General features: G+C 47.8%; 1 protein-coding gene across 2 annotated transcripts in view; it reads right to left on the reverse strand.

The window, feature by feature from the left end:
* Positions 1 to 26,237, reverse strand: part of SHROOM3 (shroom family member 3) — a gene marked incomplete at its 5' end in the record, with an annotated part of 281,625 nt that overhangs the window by 13,543 nt on the left and 241,845 nt on the right. Inside the window, 5 exons of one of the 2 annotated variants that reach the window (XM_081100888.1) lie at positions 4,105 to 4,255; positions 7,692 to 8,198; positions 9,395 to 10,294; positions 15,924 to 15,997; positions 22,487 to 25,613. In XM_081100888.1, coding sequence (XP_080957014.1) covers positions 4,105 to 4,255; positions 7,692 to 8,198; positions 9,395 to 10,294; positions 15,924 to 15,997; positions 22,487 to 25,613 — 4,759 coding nt within the window. Of the gene's footprint in view, positions 1 to 4,104; positions 4,256 to 7,691; positions 8,202 to 9,394; positions 10,295 to 15,923; positions 15,998 to 22,486; positions 25,614 to 26,237 lie in introns of both variants that reach the window. The other variant, XM_081100887.1, reaches the window with a different exon arrangement.

Here is a 26,237-nt window from a genome sequence, read left to right on the forward strand (position 1 = left end):
GGTGGGGGTGGGGCACTGAACAGTAGAGAGCTGGAAAAGATCCCCTATTCTGTGCAGAACTGACCTAAGCTGCATGTGTGTGGGACAGACCCACAGAGGCACTGCAAAGACTTTGAGAATGGAACGCGATTGAAATAACTGCCCAAGTCCCAGGCTAGCCCTGAATGGTTCAAGTGTGGGACACAGCCAAGTCTCTGAACCACCACCCAGAGGGGGGCTACAACTTGTAGTCAACATTTTCCAGGAGATTTTAACAGAACCCAGAGTCCCACAGCATAATACTCAAAATGTGCAGAATACAATACAAAATCACCCAATATAAAAAGAACGGATGAAATGTGAGCAATTCAGGGGGAGATACTCAAGAGGCACTAACACCAAGAATAACCCCAATGTTGGGATTATTACCAAAGCCTTTAAAATACTTTTTATAATGATGCTCCATGACAAAAGCAAGCACCCGTGAAATGAAAAGGTAGAAGTTCTCAGTTTCTTATCGTGTCTATTTCTTTGCTAACTGAATAGAAATTTTAGTATTGAAAACTATATTTGAAATTAAAAAAAGAAATCACTCGCAGAATGGAGACAGGCAAGTCAGTGAGTTTGAAGATAGACTAACAAATTATCCAACCAGAAGAAGTGACAAAAAAAACAGACTGAACAACAACAACAACAACAACAAACCCGGAGCTTCAGGGACTTGTGGGACTATACCAGAAGGTCTAACATTTGTGTCATGTCACCGGAGTCCCAAAAAGAGAAGAGGAAGATCAGCGCACAAAACATATTTGAAGACATAACAGCTGCAAACGTCCTACATTTGGTGAAAGACATACATTTATGTAATCAAGAAGCTCAGCAAACCCAAACAGGATAAACCAAAAAAAATCAGGCCCACCCACATCATAATCAAACTACTGAAAATCAAAAATAAAGAAGAAAAATTTTAAAGTAGCCAGAGAAAAACAACACATTGCGTATGAGAGGAACGAGTATTTACATGACGGCATTTCTCACCAGAGACCGTGGAAACAAGAAAGTGCAGCAACAATTCTAAAATGCTAAAGAAAAGGAACAGGCAGCCCAGAATCCCTGTGAAAATACCCTTCAGGAGCGACAGCGGAATTCTTAGATGAAAAACTGAAAGAATGTGTCACCAGCAGACCTATTCTAAAGAAATGCGAGGGCAAGTTTTTCAGGCTGAAAGGAAGACAAAGCAGAGGGAAGGTTGGGACTTCAAGACTGGAGGAGGAGGAACGGAAAGGGCAGCGGAGAACCATCTGGGTCACTAATGATCTCTTGGGGAAAGCCAATTCCAGGGAACAACAGATTCTTTTTGCCTTTTAAAATTTTCCACTAAGTCTCTAAGCCAAAGTCTTTTGCCCTCAGAGTCGAGAATCATGGGCTCTGCTCAAGCAGATTTTTGCCAATAGATATGGCAGGGTTTAGCTAAGGAGTTGGTATCAAACTGTCTTTAGTATTTATGTATGTCAGAAGTTCAGACAATGAAAGTGTTTCATATTTTAAGTAACACTTATATTTACTTGGAATATTATAATTCATCATCTAGGCTGGATATATAAATAGAAAATATATTAAAATGGAATTAATTTAAACTGCCGATTTCAATTTAACAAACATTAATAAATCAGGACTCTAGTTTCCACTGATTTTTGGTGAGTTTCATGCCTAGAGATGCACCTTAGGATATTAATAACTTTGGAATATTGGGCAACAAATTTCTACTTCGCAAAAGTTGGTGAAAGGCTACCCTCTGCCTCAGAACAGTCTTGGGGAGTGAATACTGACCATGTGTCATTTTTGAAAATCATTGTTAGAAAGCTTGTACATCAGGAAAACTGCACTTTCAACTGTATGCTGAACGTTTTAATAGATGCCTTCAACTTCATGTCACGTTCACATATTTTCTCTTTACAAGTCAGATATGCAAATGTAAGTACCACTCACAAAAATTCCATTACACATTCATAAACTTGTAGTTCATCAAAACAAACAAAAAACTCTCCAAGGTTTCTCCATTGCTGAAGGCAGAAATTGAACCCTTCAGCATTTCACACCAAAGCCCCTGGTGATCATGAGGTGGCTCCAGTGGATCCTCCCAGCCTCATCTCCTGCTGTATGTGGCCCTCCTTTATTTTCTAAATTTGGCCATTTCTAATTTAGTCACTTTTTTAAAAATGTTTTTATTGATTTTGGAGAGTAAGGGAGAGGGAGAGATAGAAACATCCATGATTAGAGAGAATCATTGATCAGCTGCTTCCTGCACGCCCCCTACTGATGATTCAGCCCAAACCCTGGGCATGTGCCCTGAGAATTGAACCATGACCCCACTGGTTCATAGAATGATGCTCATCCAGGTGGGCTAGTCACTTTGTTTTATATTCCAAAATACCAAGCTACCAGAAGTTCCTTTCTTCAAGACACACCCTCCTTATGCTTTTCCACACCTCTAGGTCTTTTCCCACCCCACTTCCTTTGTCCTGAATGCCCCCATCTCCTCTTGTCTGACTCATTTCGATTACTTCAGTAGAAAATGTGACGATCCAGTTTTGTGAAAATAAATACAGCGGTATGTTAAAAAAAAACACACCAAAAAAACAACAAAAACACCCCCTCACACGTAGAATATAGGAAGTACTCAATAAATGGCATCTGATGTTATTTCCCATGAGGAATAATCCTCTCTTCCTTCATATACTCAGTCCAAAAATACTTTGTGCCACATAATCCTCAGAATGAGAGGGTGATAATAAAGTGATGACAAAGAGGTTAAAAATAAAATTGAGATGTGGAGGGCAAAGCAATGAATAATATGCCACACTGCTGTTGTAGAGCAGGGTATATCTACATGAAAAAAATAAGAAAAGTAAAATGTTCCATTATTGAAAGATGTCATGGCAGCTTGATACCTGTAATAGGGTTTATGTAGCTCCCTCTCTGGGATAAACATAGAACAGAGCTAGGTGTGTTCCCGCGCTCAGAGGACCCATGCAATGGGGGCGCTCAGCAGCACTGAGATAGGGATATGAGGTGTGCTATGAAGCAGATGTTTAAAAGGGAAAACCGTGGGCAGGGAGAGAGTGTGTTACCACAGTGGCTACATCAGCAAGTCAGCCCTGGCGCTGAGCCCCCTGAGCTGGAGCAGGAGGGAGAAAACCACTGAAGGAGGTGCTTCTAAACCCCTAAGACTTCCTGCCCCATAACTTCCTGCTCCCAGGGTCTGTATCCTGTGGTCTCCTTCCAATACATAAACATGAGGGCTTAGGACACATATTCTAAAATAAGTGAATGGAATCACATGAGAGAGTTTCTCCTAGAATTGGTACCACTGAACCATTTACATTCCAGACTCAGCAAGAGGCAAGCCTTAACAAAGAGTCCTTTCAGCACGCAGGCCTGAGCCGCGGGCGGGCTGTAAGCACAGGGCCGGGCAGCCCTCTGGGCTGCAGGGAAAGTGGAGCGGCAGGAACTTCTCCCCTGTAGGCACAGGCGAGCTTAGATCTCCGTGGCTCGGGGAAGACAGCAGCAGCATGGTCATTTTAAAAACGCTTAGCAATGAACATTTCCGTAAGAGTATCAAATGCTAAATTCCAATGCTGTGCTTTCAAGTTATTCTTCACTGGGGTATGGCAAAGAGAGCTGGGGAATTTAAAGATTAACATTCCCTTTTCCAAAGTGTCTTTTGATGATCCACTCTCTCCTTAAAATTTCTAGATTTTCTAGTTTTCCTTTTGCGCATGAATCATGAGTGAAAATTCCATGGGTCTCGAGAACAATGCTGTGGTCTCTGTGCTGGACTAGGAGGCAGGGGACCTGGGGTCTAGTCCCAGCTATAAGACCTTTAGGAAATAACTAATAGCCACTAACCTTCACTTTTGTCATTTATAAAAGTGAAAATGACAGGGGGGCTGTGAGGAAATTGCTCAGAGTGCCATGCAAGTCCGGAGGCCAATGATGGTTTGGGCTCCACTGGTGATGTGACAGGCCCCTTTCCCTCTTGCCCTAAGGGGCATTACTGAGTAACCCTGCCGGGACCCTGACTAGCTTTCTGGGGAAAACAAAACACAGGTCCCAATTCTTTACCTTCTTTTCATTGACATCCACCTGCTCCTCTTCCTCACTCATCTCTTCTGGCATATGTTTGATTTTGTTCAGAAGCTCAGCCTTGGGAGCCGACACGCTGTAGTAGGCAGGGCAGTTGACCAACATGCCCACTGCTTCCTTCTCTTCACTCCTGCGTCATAAAGAACAAAAAGTAGAGCCATACACAGCACATACCAGAAGCTTCATTTCACCAGGTCTCTCCATTCAGAAATGTGTAAAAAAAATCCTGTTCCATTACTTCCTAGAAATTAGGATGAACTAACTAGTGGATACTTACTAATAAGTGATAATCATGGGTAGAGCTCCTGAATCCAGGCAAACTTGGGATGAAAACCACCAAAGGCAGTACTGGGAAGGGAGGAGTGGGGATCAGGCCTGCGGACTTGCCAGATGACTCTGGGCAAGTCATTTACCTCTCTGCATGGTTTTCCTTTTGTGATAAATATAAGAAGGATATTGACTCCCCATTTCACAGAAAGACAGTGGGGAGCCAGGACTCAATCGCTGTGAAAGTATTTTAAGGCTATTGTGCATATCTTAGATTTTAAGTTACTTCCTACTCTTCCAGGGTTCCCACTATCCTTCTGATGCATACTATAATTGTTATTTGGACATTTGTCAATATTCCTTCTCCCTAAGCCTGACATCCTATATAAACCCCAGAAATGTGGAGCTTGCTGGTCAATGAATATAAGGTGTGAAATCTACTCACTGATTTCACAGCAGGGGTTTTCAAGGCTGGGGAACAAATGAGGAGCTGAGAAACCTGATACCTAGTGTTCTCTGTTTTACTATAACTAGAGGCCCAGTGCACGAAATTCATGCGGGGGGGCGAGGGGGTAGGGGGTGGGAAGAGAGGGTCCTTCAGCCTGGCCTGCACCCTCTCCAAACTGGGACCCTTCGGGGGGTGTCCGACTGCCAGTTTAGGCCTGATCCCTGCCTAAACCGGCAGTCGGACATCCCTCTTACAATCTGAAACTGCTGGCTCCTAACTGCTCGCCTGCCTGATCACCCCTAACCACCTCAGCCTGCCTGATCACTCCCTAACTGCTCCCCTGCCTGCCTGCCTGCCTGATGGCCCCAAACTGCCCTCCCCTGCCAGCCTGATCGCCCCTAACTGCTTGCTCCCCTGCTGACCTGATTGCCCCTAACTGCCTCTGCCCCCACCATCGTGGCTTTGTCCAGAAAGAAGTCAGACATCCGGAAGATGTCTGGTTGACCCGGTCTAATTAGCATATTACCCTTTTATTAGTATAGATTAAGCTGCCTTTCAGACTTCCCACTGAATAAATGACTCTATGGAAGCAGGTTGTTCTCTCTCAAAGAGGTATTTCAACTGTTCAATCCTATGACATTACATAACATCTAGACCATCATTTTACTGTGGAATAAAAAAACCCATAAAAGTCTTTTTTACTAGTTTCCTGCTTGATGGGACTATTCTTCTAAGCCAGTGGTTCTCAACCTGTGGGTCGCGACCCCTTTGGCGGTCGAACAACCCTTTCACAGGGGTCACCTAAGATCATCCTGCATATCAGATATTTACATTACGATTCATAACAGTAGCAACATTACAGTTATGAAGTAGCAACGCAAATAATTTTATGGTTGGGTCACAAGATGAGGAACTGTATTTAAAGGGCCAGAAGGTTGAGAACCACTGCTCTAAGCAGTATAATTACATCTAATCCAGTTAATTGAAAAAATAGGAAAAAGGTTTGATATGTCTCCCTTGCTGCCCAGATATATTCATGACATTAAAATGGGCTTCTCATGCATTTATTTGATGACTAAACCTCACAGTAGATATTTGCAGCCTCACCCACAACAGAGCAATGCTCATTCCCACCAGAAGATGGCACATGCCATCCTTTGAAATTCCTCCTGCAACAGCTACAGGACCATTTCACTTCTAGAATGACTGAGAACATAGGTTCTCAATAATAACGCTAGGAAATGCTAAGGATGTACTTATACGTCACACTGATCTATCTGCAGCAAGTGGTCAGAGGACAGAATGAAGTGACTAGAAGCCCCTCGTTTTGACCTACCACAACCATTCATGGGGAGCTAACTGGCACACCCACAAACATTCATCTTTGGGCCCCTCCTGATACCCAGTGCATTGTCTTGCATACTGTAGGTGCTCAGTAAATGTTTGCCAAATACATGACCCTAGGTAAGTCAACTTCACCTCAATTTGTTTCTGACAAATCTGAAGAAGAAGGGATGGGCAAGGGGACTAGTGTTCAGGCCTTGTATTAGGAAAGCCTCTGATATCGAAGAGCTCGTAAGTACTACATAACTCTTTCTTTCTCCCCACTCCCAACAAAATATGGCATTCTTGTAATTTAGTGAGGTCATTTGGAAATTTCTAAAATGCACATCCAACTTTAGATGAAATGCTCTCTGTTTATTTAGTCTGGAAGAACTAACTGTGGAGTTCCAATCTGTCAATTCAGTTTTCACTAGAAACTAAAAAGAAAATAAAACTACTCTAAATCTTTCCCATAGCAGTACTTTAAGGAAATCAAACATGCAAGAAGATATTCAATAACCCAGGAAAAATCAAAAGAATGAAACAAAGACTGCTCACGGTCCCTTTGCCCCCTGGGGCTGGGCGCTGGCACAGGTTATGGGGCTGTAACATGTGTGGCTCAGGGAGCTTCAGGGGCAGAGGCTCAGAGGCTGAACAAAACCACGGGTGTGTTCCAGTCAGACCTTCCTTGATTCTTAGAATACGAGCATTCACCCTAACTCTTCAAAGGTGAATGTCAGTGTGGTATATAAATCGATGTCTCTAGACTCTCATCCTTTTTACAAAGACCCATTCAGTTCTGCCTTGCAGGGAGTGTGCTCTACCATGTTCACCACTTCTATCCCCCTCAGCACTGCCCTCTGTGGGGCTCTCTGTAAAGGTGAGTGATGGAGAATGGGAGGGCTTCAATGTCCTCACTTGTAAAATGGAGATCAAACTGGTAGCTATCTCAGAAGGTTCTTGTGAAGATTAAACAAGATGATGTTTATATAAAGAAATGAATGCATTTGACACAAAGAACATGAACAATAAGTATTAAGACTATTACTACTGTTACTAGAGGCCCGGTGCACGAATTCATGCACAGGTGGGGTCTGGCAGGTCCACCCGATTGGGCTGGCTTGTGGGGAGGGGACGTGGGAGGTTGGCCATCCAGCCCTGCCCCTGATAGGGGGGAGGGGGCCGATTGGGGGCGGGGCAGGCTGGGGGGAGGGACCTGGGGCAGTTGGCCCACCAGCCCCGCCCCCTGGTCGAACTCCTGGATGAACTCCCAGTCTAGGGGACAATTTTCATATTAGCCTTTTATTATATAGGATTATTTTTTATTGTTGGACAAGTGCCTGGTAACTCAAGGCCAGTCTGTCCCACCTCCTACACCTCAGAGCCATTCCCCGAAAGCTGACAGGGACTATCACTCTTAGGTCAGGATTGTTGGAAACAGGACAAGATCAGGTAAGTAGACCCAGATTTATCACCCGTGGGTGGAGTTCACTTGTAAGTGTGCTTGGGGACATTACCAGGGACCTACCTCTTGCCTTCGTGTCCTGGGCAGCTGACGGCTCTCTGCATGGCCTTCCTCTTGACGCCATTTTCCTGCAGCAAGTTCCCATCGCAAGGAAACAAACCCTCCATCAGGTCCATGGTGGTCTTCAGCCTGGAGTCGGGGTCCAAAATGTCTGCCAGAGATTTGTCTTGGTGGACAATTTCCTTGGCCAGCACCTCCGTTCTGATGTCTTCTGACGTCTTCTGAGGACCGGGACTGGCATTGTCTTCTAAACCACGAGTCCCACTGAGGGGGTCGTGGACGAGGCCTTGGGTCAGAGCGGGAGGCTGCTTTCCTGGGCCTGGCTGCCAGCCGAGGGGCCCAGCATGCTGGGGCCGGGCGCCCGCGGTGGGGGGCGGGCTGGGCCCATGGTCCTCGGAACCTCTGACGGAAGTTTGGGGTCTGGAAGCTGGTATCTGATGGCCAACCGGCTGGGCTGCCCCAGGCACGGGCCCTTCCTTGGCAACTGTCCTGTTGGCAGGTTTGCTGGAGCTACTGGATATTAAAAGGAAAAGAGAGAGAGGTGGTGAGAAACAGTCAATAGGAAGGTGAGGATGAGGGTGAAAGAGCTGTCACCACTGGGCTGGTGGGAGTGGGGCGAGGCGGTCACATTTCCGAGCATCCTAAGGGCCTTCAACTGATTGCTCATGGGGAGGTTGTGTGACTTTTTAAGGGGGGTGAATCGAGTAGGAATTCATATTCCAGAACTTTCTGAAGGGCCCAGGTGGACAGAGGGAAGTGGTAAATCACTCTGGTATGGAGAGTGATAGCAGGCAATGTGGTGGGTGGGTGTTTTATTCCGTGTTGTGAAAGATTACTTGTCCTAAGGAGTGTGTGTTGGGAAATGCTTCTTCCTCATTCTTCTGGCTTCCAAGAGCAGGTTTTCCTAAGCGTCACTGACCTTCAGCCCTACACTCGATTCCTTCCTAGTGTCTTTGGAAAGAGATGCTAACCATAGCTGGACCATTCATAGTCCAGCTCTTCTGTTTAAGAGCAAGGCTGCCTCTGGGCGTGCTCCTGCGTTCTCTCTTACTCTCCCTCCATCTATTCAGGGTGTCCCCCCAAAATGTATACATACTTTAACAGCTGATAGCTCACTTTTGAAAATGAAATGTATTTTAATAAATACTGCCTTTATAATTATTCAAAATGTGTATATACATTTATTTGGACACCCTATATATAAAATAGACACACGTGTATGTGTGGATGGCTGGCACGGCCTGTGAATAGGCAGATAAACCTATTTCATCTGGGGGCTCAGTGTCAGGATGGAAGCCATTTCTCCGTATCAGCTCTCTCAGTAATGCAAGTGATATTTCTGTCTGCTGTATGCCTTCCTCTTACCTCTCATTCCTTAACTGACTCAGAACGTGGGCAGGAAGGAGGGATGCTACTGATGTCGACCCATAGAAGCGAACTATGCCCCCTGGGTGAGGGCTTCCGTTTTCCCTGCTCTCACTCCTTGCTGCCCAATGACTGCTCGTATAACCACCCCCCAAGGTAAACAAGAGGATCAACCTGCCAGCTTCAGGGGCTGAGCTTCTATAAAAACCCTCCACACCAGGGCTCTCCTGTGGCCAGAAGCAGGAGGGTCTAGGAAGCCTGGAGTGCGAAAACCTCTTACTAGTGAGGGAAACCCTCTCCTCCTTAGCTAAGGGCCTGCCCTACCCAGTCTGCCCACTCACCTCGCAGGGGGCTCCATGCCATCCTCGCTGTCCAGCTGTGCCTCACACAGAGCTTGGGGAGGAGGGGGAGGAAAGTCTTCCCAGCTGTTCACCAGGATTTCCTGGCTTGGTGGTGGGGGCGGGGGTGGGGGTGGGGGTGGGGGGAGAGCTTCGAATGTGGGGTGGGAAGTGGCATTGGGGTGCAAGTCCTTCACAAACACTTCGTCCTCGTAGTCCTCCCGAGGCAGTGGGGAGGCCTGCAGGACGGACTCCGATATTCGGAGGGAGATCCTCCCCGGAGTGCTCGGGACCCCAAGAGGCGTGTCTGGGTCGGAAGTGCTGCTTGAACTTGGGAGGTTTTGCTGCTTTTTATAGTGCTTCAGGCTTGCTGACTCGGGCGAGCAAGATTCCTCAGGGAGGCTGTTTCCTCGGACAGTGTGGGCCCACTTCACACGAGGTGGGGGAGGCTGCTTCCTCTTCCCCTCTTCTGCCCCGCGCTCCGGGCTGTGGGGCTCATGGCCTCTAGGACGGGGAGGCTGGGCCAGGCTGTGGCCGTTGCTTCTGTGAGTCACTGCTGGGGTGTAGGGCGGAAGAGGCTGCTGGCCCGTCTGACCGTCCCTCCCAGTCGGCTGATCACCGGCAGCCTGTGGACAGTAGCTGGAGGGGGCAGGGGAAGGCAGAGCGGAGCTGAGTGGGGTCAGTAGTCCTGCCCTGGTGTCTGTGAGATGCCCTTGCAGCTCTGTGGGTAGTTGCCTGGGGCAGGGCATCCTGCTGGCCTGCCTCTGATGGTCCAGCTGTCTGGGACCGTCGCTGGGAATGGAGGCACCAACGGCTTTGCAGCCTGAACCACCCCATCGAGGGCTGGGCTGGTGTTTGAGCGCTAGCATCTCTTCTTCGCCTCTTTCTGGACAACCGAGTGACCTGGAGCAGGACACAAGCACAAGCACGACGGCTCTGAAGGAGCAAACACTGAGCCCAGGTTCACTGCACAGACGGGGAAAGCACTGACAGGAAAGCTGCATGCGCTCTCCCTCCCCCACCAGCTGCTCATGCAAAGAACTGAGTTTAAATATAATGCCAGACAGGCATGACCTCCTACAGGGAAAGGTCACATGGCATTTGCTTGAATTCGCCTTCTCTCACTGCCCCCACCTCCCACCCTCACCACCCACAAAAGGTGGCCTTGAGGACAGGTTTCAGGTTATAAAAGGAAAGAAACAAGTGGGTACATCTCTTCAGTTGCTGTGAGGCCTACTCTGGAGCCAGCCCCGGCCTCGGGGGACGAGAATGCTGCCTCATTCTCTCCCACTGCCATCCCGTGGGGGAGGTCTGTTCGGAAAGCATCTGCGGGGGCTGCTGATTTTGAAGGTTTTATTTACAACTGTCTCTTAGTGTTTTCATTTCTTAAAATGGAATGTAAAAGGAAGGGGAGGGGTTCTCACCAAAGGAGCTAATAAGCAGTTACCTTGGGAGAAAGACTGACAAATTGGACAGACAGGGTGCATGGTGATTTAAACAAATATCCCCTAGCCAGGCTCCAAGGAAACCCCAGCGCCTTCCAATAGCTTTGTTATTGTGTTCTACAGGACAAAAAAGAGAAAAAAACAAAGAAAACAGCAGTGTGCAGCATTGCCCGCTGCCGGCCATGATGTGAGGAGAAAAGGTGTCTCCAGCAAACCATCATGTAAGTTCCTGACTAGCATGCCAGTGAATCTGGAGAGCAGATGGCCCTTTTCATGGCGCAGACCCCAGTCCTGAGGGATCACGGCTCAGCCCTAAGTCAGAGGCCGGCACAGGCCTGCCACGAAACTGTCTGAGTGCTTGTGGCAGGAGGAATGCAGCATACTGAAGGGAAAGACCGCAAAGACCAAATTAGCCCCTCTTGTGCCCTGATTTTTTTTTTTTATAAATGCAGACAGTTGAATGAGGGGCCCATCTCTCTCTCTCTCCCTCCCTCCTTCTCTCTTTCTCAGATGCAACCTCTTCCTTTCCATCACAGATCCTTTTCATTTAGAAGTGGTTTTATTTGTTTGTTTTTACCAGGACGCTCTCACTATCTAGGATCGGCTGCTCGGTACTTGCCGGGTACTCAAATGGGTATACGAGAAGCCCAGAGGCAGGAGGCTCGCTAGGCATGCCCTGCACTGCCTGTCTCATTCATGTTGGCATCCTGGCACACAGTATCTTGTTAGTAAATGTCTGATGAACAATGTCTCTTCTACCCAACTGCTCTTTAAACTGTACAATATAAACTATTTTTAAACTTAGCATCCTCCAAAAGGACATGGCGTCCACTGGAATCTGATGCTCTATGACTAATTCGGGTACCTTCATCTTCCTTCCTCTGTATCTGGAGGCTTTTCAGGGAAGACACCACTAAAACATACAATGAAAGAGGATAGCCCCTATCCTTTAAGACCCAGCCCAGGAAACCTGGATATAATGTTTTTAGTTTGTTTAATCTTCGAAGGTATTATTTGAGTTAAATGCTTGCTTAATTTGGTTGATAATGCCTCTTCTTGGTGACTGTTTTGTATTTTTTTCAAGAACAAAAGATAGGATAAGAGAGATTTCATTTGAATCTCTTTGATAATAGATTGTGCGAGGCAAGCATCTGTTGATCTGTATCCAGGAATCCTAATATCCAAGAACGGAGTTTGAGAACAATTAGCCTCATTTCTCCCTCCTTCATAGCATTCTTTTTATGTGGTGAAAAACATGTAACATAAATGTTACCACTTGAACCATTCACGTCATTGCAAAACAGATCTCCAGAACTTCATCTTGCAGATCTGAAACTCAGTACCTTATATGCAACAGCTCCTCTTCCCCACTCCGCCAGCCTCATCAACCACCTTTCTACTTTCTGTTTCTATAAATTTGACTCCTTTAGATACCTCACGTAAGTGGAATCATCGAGCATGTCTTTTTGTGACACGCTTATTTCGTTTAGCATGATATCCTCAACGTTCATCCATGTCATAGCATTTCCTTCCTTTTTAAAACTGAGTAATATCCCACTGTATGAACATTTAGTTTAGCTGTTCTTCTACTGATGGGCATTTGGATTGTTTGCTATTGTGAATAATGCTGCTGTAATCATAGGTATGAAAATATCTCTTCAAAACACTGCTTTCAACTCTTGGATAAATACTAAGAAGTCGGATTGCTGGGTCATATGGTAGATCTATTTTTAATTTTTTTGAGGAGTCTTCATATTGTTTTTCATAGCAGTTGCAGCATTTTGCAGTTCCAATTTCTCCACATCCTCACCAACACTTTTTTTTTTCAATAATAGTTATCTTGCCGAAACCGGTTTGGCTCGGTGGATGGAGCGTCGGCCCGCGGACTGAAGGGTCCTGGGTTCGATTCCGGTCGAGGGCATGTACCTGGGTTGCGGGCATATCCCCAGTGGGGGATGTGCGGGAGGTGGCTGATCAATGTTTCTCTCTCATCGATATTTCTAACTCTCTATCTCTCTCCCTTCCTCTCTGTAAAAAATCAATAAAATATATTTAAAAAAAATAGTTATCTTAATAATCCTAATGGGTGTGAGATGGTATCTCAATGGGGTTTTGATTTGTATTTCTCTAATAATTAGTGATGTAGAATAGCCTATATAATAAAGAATATTCAAATTGACCATCACTCCAACACATAAGATGGCTGCCCCCGTGTGGACACAAGATGGCCTGCAGGGGAGGGCAGTTGTGGGCAATCAGGCCAGCAGGGGAGGGCAGTTGGGAAGGACCAGGCCTGAAAGGGAGAGCAGTTGGGGGGGACCAGGCCTGCAGGGGAGGGCAGTTAGGGGTGACCAGGCCTGCAGGGGAGGGCAGTTAGGGGTGACCAGGCTGGCAGGGGAGGGCAGTTAGGGGTGACTGGGCCTGCAGGGGAGGGCAGTTGGGGGCGACCAGGCCTGCAGGCAAGGACAGTTGGGGGCAACCAGGCTGGCAAGGGAGAGCAGTTAGGGGTGACTGGGTCAGCAGGGGAGGGCAGTTGGGGGCAACCAGGCCTGCAGGGGAAGACAGTTAGGGGCTACCAGGCCTGCAGGGGAGGGCAGTTAGGGGCAATCGGGCCGGCAGGGGAGCAGTTAGGTGTGGATCAGGCTGGCAGGGGAGTGGTTAGGGGGTGATCAGGCTGGCGGGCAGAAGCAGTTAGGGGCAATCAGGCAGGCAGGCAGGCGAGCAGTTGGGAGTCAGCAGTCCTGGATTGTGAGAGGGATGTTTGACTGCAGTTGGACATACCTCAAGGGGTTCTCTGATTGGAGAGGGTGCAGGCTGGGCTGAGGGACACACACCCGCATGCACAAATTTCATGTGCCAAGCCTCTAGTCTTTGACTCACCTGACTATTGTCTTTGGAGAAATGTCTATTCCAGTCCTTTTTATTTTTATTTTTCAAAAGCTTTTTAAAATATGTTTTTTATTCACTTCAGAGTGAGTAAGGGAGAGGAAGAGAGAGATAGAAACATCAACAATGAAGGAGAATCACTGATCAGCTGCCTTCTGCATGCCCCACACTGGGGATCAAGCCTGCAACCTGTGCATGTGCCCTACCAGGAATCGAACCGTGACCTCCTGGTTCATGGGTCAAAGCTCAACCACTGAGCCACACAGGCCAGGTTATTCAAGCCTCGTTTATGAATGAGCTATTTGATTTTTTATTTTTTAAAATATTTTTATTGATTTCAGAGAGGAAGAATGAGGGAGAGAGAGAAAGAAACATCAATGATGAGAGAGAATCATTGATTGGCTGCCTCCTACACTCCCCGCACTGGGGATTGAGCCCACAACCCGGGCATGTGCCCTTAACTGGAATCGAAACTGGGACCCTTCAGTCCACAGGCCGACGCTCTATCCACCCTGACTAAACCAGGTAGGGCAGCTAATTTTTTTTTTTTAAATATATATTTTATTGATTTTTTACAGAGAGAAAGGGAGAGAAATAGAGAGTTAGAAACATCGATGAGAGAGAAACATCGATCAGCTGCCTCCTGCACATCTCCCACTGGGGATATGCCCGCAACCCAGGCACATGCCCCTGACCGGAATCGAACCTGGGACCCTTCAGTCCGCAGGCCGACGCTCCATCCACTGAGCCAAACCGGTTTCGGCTTATTTAATTTTTTAATGGTTGACGTTAGTCTCACCTTTGACTTCAGCCAGTTCTCTTTTGGCAGTGCTCTAGTTCACTGAGTTTTCCTTTGTCTCTAGCGTTTAATTAATGCACCCAAACTAACCAAAGTCCTTGGCCTCACCTGGAATACTCATTCACTTTAGGCCCAGCCACAGGAGCAAGAGCACAGAACTGTGGAAGGCTGCTCTTGGCAGTGGAGGTGGAAACTTAACATCACATCCTGACCACACTGGCTGCTCCTAAGTGACAGTTTTAGGGTGACTTATGAGAAGGTGAATAAAGAAAAAGAGGGAAATAATGACTGCATGAATTATAATAAAAATCAGGGTACTGGCTTAAAAAACATGGCAGGTAGTAGGGAGCGTTTAAATGCACCATCATTAGTAAGCAGGTTATGGTAGCTAGCTCTATGATGCCGCACTAAAACTAATATACACAGGCATATGGTTCAGGGGAAACTCTCTTTGGAATTTTCTACTTATTTAGCTCCATGTGACTAGTTAAAAAATTCAAATTTTAAATAACTGCCCATTATATTTTTCTACCTAGGAAAAATGATTTTGATGATAAACATTTTTTAAATTTAATTTTTAATTTGTTTATTGATTTCATAGAGGAAGCGAGAGGGATAGAAATAGAAACATCAATGATGAGAGAGAACCATCAATCGGCTGCCTCCCACACATCCCTTAGTGGGAATCGAGCCTGCAATCCAGGCATGTGCCCTTGACTGGAATCGAACCCATGACCCTTCAGTCCACAGGCCAACACTTTATCCACTGAGCCAAACCAGCTAGGGCTGATGATAAATTTTTAAAATGACTTTTTCTGTTATATTATACTAGAGGCCCAGTGCATGAAATTTGTGCACAGGTATGGTCCCTAGTGGCTGCTGGCTGCTGGCCGGGGCCTCCCTTCCCCTGGTGGGACTAGCTGGGGAGAGGGGCCGCAGGTGGTTGGCTGGCCGGCCTCACCCCCTGGTCGAACTCCCGGTCAAGGGAACAATTAGCATATTAGGCTTTTATTACATAGGATCCTTTAGTGCTGAAACATTATGATTTAGGAGCGTTATTTTTTACTTCAGGTGCTTCCTGTGAGTTTGCCTCCCTATGTGAAGCCATTTGTGAAATGCTCGATCCTCTCTGAGCACTTTAGTCACCAGGCCGGCCCTTTGCACACAGAACTGGAAGAGATCAGCCACATGAGAGAGGCCCCATGTGTCATTTTTTCTCTAAAAAGTGTCATTTTTAGAGAAAGTCATCTTCCCATAAAAAGGTTCCCCACAGCCTAGACAAATGGAGAAGGCAGCACAAGACACAATGAAACATCGCAATATCACATTTCAATTTCTTATTCAGAGGCACAGAAACGTTGAACTCTAGCAGCATTCATAAGACAGAGGGCATCACACATACCTGGGTCCAGGGCCAGCCAAGTAACACGGATCCTTCACAAGACCAGAGCCATTGTTTCCCCCCAAAAGCACATCCTGAAACACAAGAAAGGCACAGCATTATTACCAACAAATTTACTTGAGGGGGTGGAGGCAGGAAGGAGCAAGAATAGTCACTGGAGGCCTGCTATCTGTTGTCAGGCACCATGGTGGCACTCTCCCATACCGCCGTTTCTCCTCAAAGCCCCGGGAAGGACTGTGAATCCCACCGCGTCGATGAGGAAGCGGGCCCAAAGAGGTTAACTTCCCCAAGGTCTCAGTGGCAGAGCTAGGATTTCAACCTCAGTCTGTCTCACCAAGTGCTTCTCCTCACACGGGCACTTTCTAAGCAAGAGAAGGCTGATAATTATCTCTAGGGTTGAAAACAACTGCTATCCTTGAAATAACAAAAATTAATTCAAAGGGCCAATTTTCTGAAACAGCAATAGGAAATAACGGGAGATGCCAGGATAGTGCATGACATTTAGCAAAAACCTCCCGTTCTGACTTATAATTCCAGAAGATATGAATCTGACGTGTAATCAAGCTGAAATATGTTCTCTCTGGGTTTGAAAATGTTTTACCCACATGTAATATCAATGTCTTTGGGCCTTTTCAGGTAGTCATCACTCGTTTCTTTTTGTTTTTAATAAGGGTATTATTGGTTTCCTGAAAGGATCCTAGGTCAGTTTTTTATAAAGTTTTGCCCAGGTGAATAAGTCCCTGATGAAGACAGTGTTGCCATTGATGATAAAACATTTAGCTCTCAAATATTTATGCTACTAGGTAGAAAACAAGAAATGAAATCCATACATTGTCTCTACATTTAATTTCAGCAATTATTTCATCACTTAATCTGTCCAAAGAGCTTAATGCTTTCCACAGAGCTCACTGCTTTCTACCCCAATTTTCTCCACCCCCCCCCCCCCCCACCCCCAGGCAGTGGTGCAGGTACTAATGAGCAATAAAAGAGCCAAAGGCAGTAGGCACAAAGAAGACACCAACACTCAAAGATTACTGGTAACTGCAGCTAACACTTATTGGGCATTTACTTTGTGCCGGACACTGCTCAATTCCTTACAGTCCTCAAATTAGGAGCCTAGAGTTGAGTTAGGTACATGACATTTCTTCTGTAATTTAATCTAGAACAATGGGGAGAGGAGAGGTAATTGCAGCTCAGAAAGTAGTTTACCCACCCACACAGTTAAGTAGGTAGAGGAGCCAGGATTCAAACCATGATCGCTTCGAAACACAGAGCCTTTCTTGGTAATTTTAGCAAGCTGAGTGGCAGCTGAGGTGGGTGCAACCAGACATCAGTGCTTGAGAGAAAGGAATTCCACATGTCTCTAATTTGCTCAATGACCACTTTAGGGAATGGGAATTCCTGCTCTCCAGGAAACCTTGTGGCCCTTTTAAAGTCCTTCCCTGCTGCACCTTCTCTGCTGACATGAATGTGAAGCTTTGCCAATAATTAATTGGGGAAGCCTCTAGGTCCTCTTTAAGCTCCTAACCCAGTATAACTTTTAAATATAGTTTCCCATTCTGTCATTTCCTTTGAATTACAGTATGAACTTAAGTTGATATTTATGTTAGTGTGGGTAAAATAAAGGAAGTTAGACTCAGGAATAGGCTGAGAGAACTCTCTAAATCTCCTGTCAACAGAACTTGGTTTGGAGCATCGTCATGCACACCAAAAAGGTTCCGGGTTGATCCCTGGTTGGGTGCATAGAAGAGGGTGCAACCCGTCTGTCTGTCTGTCTCTCTCTCTTCCTCTCTCTAGAGAGCAATAAAAACATATCCTCGGCCAACTGGCGTGGCTCAGTGGTTGAGCGTCGACCTATGAACCAGGAGGTCATGGTTCGATTCCTGGTCAAGGCACATGCCCAGGTTGCAGGCTGGACCCCCAGTGGAGGGCATGCCGGAAGCAGGCTATCAATGATTCTCATCACTGATGTTTCTATCTCTCTCTTCTTTTCCCTTCCCCTCTGAAATAAATATATATATTAAAACAACAACAACAACAAACATCCTTGGGTGGGGAATAAAAAAACAAAACCATTTGGACAGAAGGAAAATGCCTTCCCAATCCAGTAAAAGCCAGAGGAGGATAAATTTTTGTTGTATTTACTTGTTTTGATTAGGCATATGTTCACTGTTAAAGAAGACTTGATTTGCTACAAACCGGTAAGAAGTGTACAGTACATATAGGGGAATTTAGAGAAAAGCAGGGACTATGGAAGAAATACTTATGTTTGTTTTTTAATTATTCCTGATTTCTGATGACTGACTTACTGGTTTTTTATTCTTCATTAGGCACAGCATACTTAAAACTATAGACCTAAAGCCTGTTGAATGCAAATCCTCACTCTTGCTTTGGGTTGAGTTAGAAATCCTAATTTCTCTGTGACCAATGAAATATGAAATCAACAATATTCATCTACTTTGGAATATCAGTGTCCAGTATCTGCTAAAATGAATTAGAAATCCGTTTGAAAAATCTTAAAGTGGTATTAAAAAGGTAAATAACAGTAATGAATACACTTTAAAATGAAATAGATTTATTAGCTGAAGTTTTACATATAAGATGTTTAACTCTCACCTCCCTCGCTGCTCCCCAACCTTTTTTTATTTAAAGAGGCAGCATGCTATAATGACTTGAAGAGAGTATGGGGTCAAAACCTTGCTCCCACTACCTTGGGCAAATTTCTTACCCTTTCTGTGCCTCAGTGCCCTTATCTGTAATATAGGGATAGCAACTCTATCTACCTCTTTGCATAGATGTCAGAATTCATTTCATACTTACAAGAACACGTAGTACAATGACTGGCACATAGTGCACATTTGGTTATTAGTAGCTATTTGTAATTTTACATTTTGTGGAAAGTTGATTCTGTTATTTATCCACAAGCTGGAATGGTGCTTGTTGAGAGGTGCTAACCATGATTTATAAGCTGCACTCTCCAGAATCCATGCATCGAGCCATTTCCTCAGCAATGAAATGTCTGGCACGCCATCACATGGTGAATGTGTTACATATCAGAAACAAAGGTCTCTGAAAATACAGCGAAAACCAGAGCAGCCTCTAACTCAGCATCTGGAAAAAAAATTCCTCACTACGAATCTTACTTCTTCGCAGGTTTATTTTTATAGCCTCTTCTGTATTTTAGTTCTATGCTGTGAAGAGGTATAAATTTCTGTTTCAGAGGTGAAATGTTTGAATATTTTTCTGCAGGGCCCAGCTACTTAAGAAAGGTTGTTTTACAAAGTCTCTAAAAAGTAGGAAATAGGCAAGAGTTTGTTGTGCCCGTCAGTTCCATCACTAATATCCACTTGTTCAGCAATGACACCTTTGGAATGACCAGGAATGAAAGGAGAAGTAATGGGAGGCTGCGTGTTCAGAGTGGACCACAGCTGGCTGAGAAGAGGCCAAGCCTGCTGAGGATCTGAGTAGGTCTCTGGTTCCAGGTGGTGGCAGCCTTCTGCAGTCATTATTTCAGGCCAACGAATAACCAATTTCTTAAGCAGAGGAATTTATTTCCATGTTGACCTTATTTTGGAGGCAGAAACTGTCCTTATAAACTTTTGAAAAGGAGCTGAATCCTTGTCCAAAGCTTGTAAGATCCTGCTCTATTAGCATCTGGCTGGCAGGACGGAACAAGTAACATTTGTTCAGGATGCCGAAGACTGAGCCAGCACCAGAAGAGACTCCATATTTTGGGTTTAACTCGGGTGGTCTCTACAGCAAACATGTCGTTATTTAAACGAGGCATGTGGCCTGTCGGCCGCGAGTTTGACATGCTTGCTCTGGGTCACTTAATTTTATGGAGTTCTCTGAAGCTGAGATCAGAAAAATTCTTAAGTCCCCACCAATTCTTAATGATAAAGTTCCTGGGTTTTTTAAAATAAAAGAATGTAACATTTTGAAATAACCATAATAATTATGTGGTGAGACTACTTCTGCTTTGTTTTTAACTAGCTCTACAAATAAGGTATGAAGAAAATGGATCAGATACCGCCATGACCAGGTCCCAGGGGAGGCAAGATCTGGCTGATGGAAGAAGGAACCTCAAGAACAGTCTTGGCACAATTACAATCTGGGGGATGATAACCTATTTGCAAAATTTGTTGGAGCAAAACAGCACAGATAAAATATTTAATTTTGAAACACTTTCCTCCTCTGGTGTCATAGTCCCCAAATTAAATACTATCTAAATATGGTACTCTATTGAACAGGGTGCCTAAATAACGTTCTGTATTTAGTTGTCTTTCTAGAAAGCCTTTCAAATAATATAAAGTATGTAACTGGGTTTGGAGGAATCTATAGCACCTATGTTTTAGCTCTGTTTCCCACTTTACCAGGTTTGAGAAATATTTGTGGAGGGAAGGCAAAATAACATTCGTATCTAACTGCTTCTCCAAGAGAGGATGGTGACATCTAGTGGTGGCTAAAAAAACCAAAACAAAACAAACCAGAAGAGGATCCAGTTTTTGCCTGAACATTCTGTTTTCTTTAAAACATGTGGAGCAAAATGAAGAAAATGTTTGTTCTGTAGCTATGCACTGAATGACTGAAGCCCATCAAACTAGCTGCAACTGCATGTTACATATAAGGATTTAAAAGTGCTTTAGTGCCCTGGCTGGATAGCTCAGTTGGTTAGAGCAGTGGTTGGCAAACTGCGGCTCACGAGCCACATGAGGCTCTTTGGCCCCTTGAGTGTGGCTCTTCCTAAGCCTTAGGAGTACCCTAATTAAGTTAATAACAAGGTACCTACCTATATAGTTTAAATTTAAAAAATTTGGCTCTCAAAAGAAATTTCAATCGTTGTACTGGTGATATTTGGCTCTGTTGACTAATGAGTTTGCCGACCACTGGGTTAGAGCATTGTCCCAATAGCCAAGGTGGCAGGTTTGATCCCCAGTCAGGGCACCTAACAAGAAACAACTAATGAATGCATAAATAAGTGGAACAACAAACCAAAGTTTCTCTCATATCAATAAAAATAAATAAATTTTAAAAAGTGTTTTAGTGGTAGGATGAGGAGTGGAAATTAGCTTAGTTCATTCTGAAGGGGAGGAAAATGGCTAGCGAAGTCTTATAGAGCAGTGGTTCTCAACCTGTGGGTCGCGACCCCTTTGGGGGTCGAACAACCCTTTCACAGGGGTCGCCTAAGACCATCGGAAAACACATATAATTACATATTGTTTTTGTGATTAGTCACTATGCTTTAATTATGTTCAATTTGTAACAATGAAATTGGGGGTCCCCACAACATGAGGAACTGTATTGAAGGGCCGCCGCATTAGGAAGGTTGAGAACCACTGTTATAGAGGATTGCCTCTATAGATTTGTGTGTGCTTGAGTTTATAATGAAGAGAAAGTATTTCTGAATATTCCTGAACAGGAAATACCTGGGAGGGCACAGTATTTTTGCTCAGAAGGCTGTGTGTATGTGTGTTTCAGAAGCAGTGCTGTAAACATACTTCTCAGGCAGTAATGACTGAATCTTTCTTTGTCTGAAGTAGTTTCCTCCAAATACTGCCTCCCACACACAACCCCCAATCCTTGACTTTTCTGCCAGGAAAAACAGAATTTGAGAGGGGGAATGGAGGGATGGTCTCCTCTGCGCTACCATATATGTGAATTCCTATCTCCTTAGGTAGAAAGGGAGCCATGAGAGACGCCATTGATAGGCAGTGGAATGTGGAGCTTGAGGAGGGGTTAAGAATTAGGGAAATTCATAGACGCCTGGGAGTAAGAGTGCTCAGGTCTATTTATAGCTCTGCCTGAAATTTCCCCTGGAAAGCACTTCACAATCTTTGCATAGTTTAGAGCCTTTATTAGAAAACCCTTTTATCTGAGAATTGAAATGTCTGGGATTCATTCTCCTTTCTCACCAGGATAGAGCACAGAGAGAGTTCAGATGTGAGTCAGAGAAGCAGGGGTTTGATATGGATAATATACTCTACTGCACAGGACTATTGTGAGGATTAATGAGATAAATCTAAAGCATACTCATCTGAGGGCCTGGGACCCAATAACCTTTTAAAGTCAATAATTCTATTTTGCAAATGCAGAAGTTCAACAGAAACATAGAGGGTGCAAAGCTAAAATATTTAAAACCTGAGACAGCCTCTATTCCTTGAATTAAAAAAAAGACAAAAAAAGATAATCCCTAACTTTTCCTAACCACACACTCTTGCACTGAGAGGTGAGTGACCTCCTAAAATGAAGTAATTACATATAATATGTATTCTATATGTATATATACACATACATACACATATACATATACACACGCAAACATATAAAGATATCTACATAAGATTTATGTATCTATTTAAGAAATCTATACAACGACATGAATATCCACACTTATCTTTGTAAGGCTATCAGATGGGGCACTGAGAAAGAAATGACCTCTTGAAAAGAAAGGCTACTCTTCTGCATGTAAAAGGAGCATTGAAGGGGGAAGGACGGGGAAGAGGAGAAGCAATGCAGCTTCCAGGGCCCAAAGGACGTGCCCAGGGTCTGCTGGCGGCACCTACCTGGAGCTTCTGGTGGGTGGTGGGAGAGGACCGTGACCTCACGTGGACAGGGACCGCCAGGAAATCCGAGCGCTCCAGCAGGTCCTCGGCGGACATGGACTTTCCGGCCCTCCCGGCCGCGGCCCCCCACGAGGAGGGCTCCCCAGGGGTCCTGTCCATCTTCTGGTTGCCGTTTGGCCCGCCGCCGCCGCCGCAGCTGCCATTAGCTCCACCCAGCAGCTCCCTCTGGGCTGGGTCCCCGCGCCGCCTTTCTCCCAGGAGGCGGCCGCCCGCGAAGGAGCTGCTGCGATCTCGGGCCCCACGCGGGGGCTCCGGCAGGAGCGCGGCCTCCCTGCGGGGCTGCAGGCTGGGCTCCCGCAGGGAACAGAGGCTGGCGGCCGCGGTGAGGCCGGGCTGCAGGTAGGTGCCGGGCGCGCGCTCCTGCAGCGCCGGCTCCGGGAGGCCGCCGCCCGCGGCGGGGCCGGGCCGCTTGCCCGTCTTGCGCTGCACGTAGTCGGCCAGGGCGCTCTGCTGGAACTGCTTCAGCTCCGGCCCCGACAGGCTGAGCGTGGAGCAGGCCTTGCCGTCCCGCTCGAAGATGCGGCGCCGGTCGGCCACCGTGCTCTCCGGGAAACGCAGCGCCGCCCTCTGCGGGCCCAGGGGTGCGGGCTCGGCCTCCTCCGAGACCCCCACCTCGTTCATCTTCTCGGGCTCCGAGTAGGAGCGCTTCTTCTGCTCGGGGTCCAGGCGCCGGCGGGGCCCTCTCCGGGCCACAGGGGGCGCCGGCCGGTCGCCCGTGGCGGGGGTCACGCTGTGCCGCTCCCGTGGGGTGTGTGGGGAGGCGGATACCGGGGCCTCCGGACTCCGCAGCCCCACGTGGGCCGAGGCTGGTCGCGGGCGCCAGGGCCGGGAAGCCCCCGCCGTCCCGGGCTCCAGGTCCCGGCGGCGGAAGGAGGTGGCCCCCAGCACGCGCGTCTGTGCGTCCTTGATGCTGTTCCTGTAGGCGCGGCTGAAGGGGGCGTCCAGCACCGGCGACTCGGGGGTGCCCGGCCTGGGGTCCCGCCACCGGGCCTCCTCCTCGGCCTCGCCGAAGAGCTGGAAGGTGCTCTGGCTGCGGAGCAGCTGGGTGTCCCGCCTCGGGGGCTCGCTGCCTCGGAGCGGGCCGCCCCGGCTGCCCTCGGCGCCCCTCTTCACCTGCTGACCACATGGCTGCCAGGAAACTTCTTCCAGCTTCGGGTCCCGGTTTTTGAAGGGGTGCTCCCCGTTGCCTAGGGGTTCCGTGGGCTCGGAAAGGCGGATATTGGCGTTTGTCTCCGGGAAGTCGTTCCTGGAAGTCGGGGCCATCCTGCTGGGCCGGTAGGTGCAGCCATTCACAGAGCTGCCCACACTCGGGGGCCGCTGGCGCCCTTGCTCGCGCTGCTCGATCTTGGAGACCTTCTCCAGCACCGAGCAGTGGGGCTGCCCGTACTGGAAGCCGGGCAGGGCCGAGGTGCTGCTGGAGCTGAGCCGCCTCCGGCCCAGGCTGGACGTCTGCGGGTGTGGCGGGGAGGGCGGCTCCTCCAGCCTTGCGTCCGGAAGGGGGAAAGAGGTCACTGCACTGGCTTTGCCCTCGGGCCCTGGGCAGGGAACCGGCCTGTCCGGATGGCTCCTGTGATCGGGAACCACTTTCCGTCCAGGGCCCTCTGCCTTGGGGCTGCCTCCTACCTCCTGGCTGCTCAGCCTTCTTAGACTCTCGGGAATGTTTTGAAGAGAGGAGAAGGCCGACTTGGTCTTGCCAAAGTTGTTAGACGGGCTCTGGCTTGGGCCTTCTCGCTCCAGCCCCTGCTGGAGGTTGGCACTGTGGTCTTCTTGGGAACCACCCTCCCAAAGCTCGGTGGGCCTGGACGGTTTCTTGCCGTCGCCCACCTGCCAGGCCTGAGGGGGCTGGATGCGGTGGCAGGTGGGAGCCGGTTTGCTGCTGTGGGGGCTCCTTCTCCCGCTGGGATGTGGGCTGCTGCCCTGGAGGGGTGCGAGGCGCTTCTTCGGGGAGGTGTCCTTCACATTTTCAGGCACCGAAGGGAAATGCACTTTGAGGGGGGCACATCTGACCGGAGTTTCAGGTGTTCTCTCTACTAGGGACAGAGATTCACGCTCTCGGGGTTGACAGAAGGCAAACGCAGGTCTGCTAGATCCATTCTGGTTTCCATTCTCATCAAGGGTAGCTGTCTTGTCACCGGCTCCCGGAGGAGTCGTATAGCCACTCTCCTTGGCCAGGGCAGGGTAGAGCGTGCCGTTACTACTCGCGGAGGGCTGAGGCACCTGGGCAAAGTGCGGCTCCAGGGATGGTACCGGGTAGATGCCAGTCGGCAGCAGAGGCTGGCCAGGCTGGGCCTTCTGGGGATACTGATGCTTGGACTTCACCGGGGGGCTGCTCTCCGGACTCTTCTCCAGCACAGTATGCAGCTGTTCCTCCACGAAGGGAGATTTCAGGGCGCCCGCAGAGTTTGCCTGAGGCCGGCAGAACCGTTTCTGGTCAAGGCTAGACCAAGAGCTGGGCCGCTCTCTGTGCCGAAAGGCTGCGTAACTGTCACTCCGAGCGGGGGGCAGCGGTGCGCCCACTTTCGGAGGCAGGTTGTCAATGGCGGTCTCCAAGGAACTGGGACCCTGCTGGCTCCAGGAGGGGGGCGGCCCTCTCCGGCCCCGAGGAACGTGATGCCCTTTGTCATAGCCCTGACTGTCTGTTGAGGCTTGGGCCTCCCTCCCGGGAAGAAGCAGGGCTGACGAGTTCACCTCGTACTCGGCGGAGACGCCCCTCTGGGGGTCATAGACTGTCTTGACATAGCGAATGTCTGCCTGCCTCATCCCGTCCAGGAGGCCACCTTGAGCAGACGTGTCCATGGAGCCCGACCGCTCCCGGCCCGGGACGCCAGGGGGCGGGTACTCTAGGATGCTGGAGCTGGTGGAGAAGGAGCTGTAAGCCGAGTCTCTCTTGTTATGGAGGTGGCCGAGCTGGTCGATGCTGCTGGTGGACTTGGCAGGGGAAAGAAGGTGGCAGGCGGGGTATCCCCCACTGGGCTCCAGGCTCTCCATGCTCCCCTGGGAGCTGCACTGGTCAGGGCTCCGCCTCAGATAAGCATGGTCATAGTTGGAGAGGTCACTGGTCGAGGAGCTGGAAGGAAGGAAGACAAAGCAGTCAGCACCACTGAGCTGTTACCACTTAGGGTTCCGGCACAGGACGCAGCTTATAAATGTACTCTGGCGCACGATGTTTGGTTTTTGGAAGGGTGGGTGAAAAGAGCCATATTTGGCCTCCCTCTGCCTCCGTGTGCGCCGCTACTAGGAGTAATTGCCCAACACTGTAACCGTGTGTGCTTCTAATCAATCACCCAGGCTTGCAAGGGGAGGAACGGGGAGCACGGAAGAAGCCATGTAGCCTTCGGGCATAGGCGGCACACTCACGTGACTTGCCATGTGCTGGAAATGACGGTGAATGCCAAGAAACGAGAGAGGTGGGGAGGAAAGAGGAGAGGAAGAGGAGGAAGAGTGAGTGACACTGAAATTTTGTGTCTCTTGGGGCTATTTGTGGGAAGAAGGGGAAATGCTTAGAGACCAGGCAAGTGAATGGGTGAGGGAGACTGTGCATACATGTACACGTTTTTAGTTAATATCTTTCCTTTTTATGGCATTGAAGGCCTTCCACCCTGGCAACCTTCCTGGAATCTCAATTGTACTGGAGACTATTTGTTTGTGATGAGAAAGCTAAACACACAGCTGAATGAGAGAAATTAGAGTC

Source organism: Myotis nattereri (assembly GCF_964212035.1).
Source record: "Myotis nattereri genome assembly, chromosome: 1".
Taxonomy (NCBI): domain Eukaryota; kingdom Metazoa; phylum Chordata; class Mammalia; order Chiroptera; family Vespertilionidae; genus Myotis; species Myotis nattereri.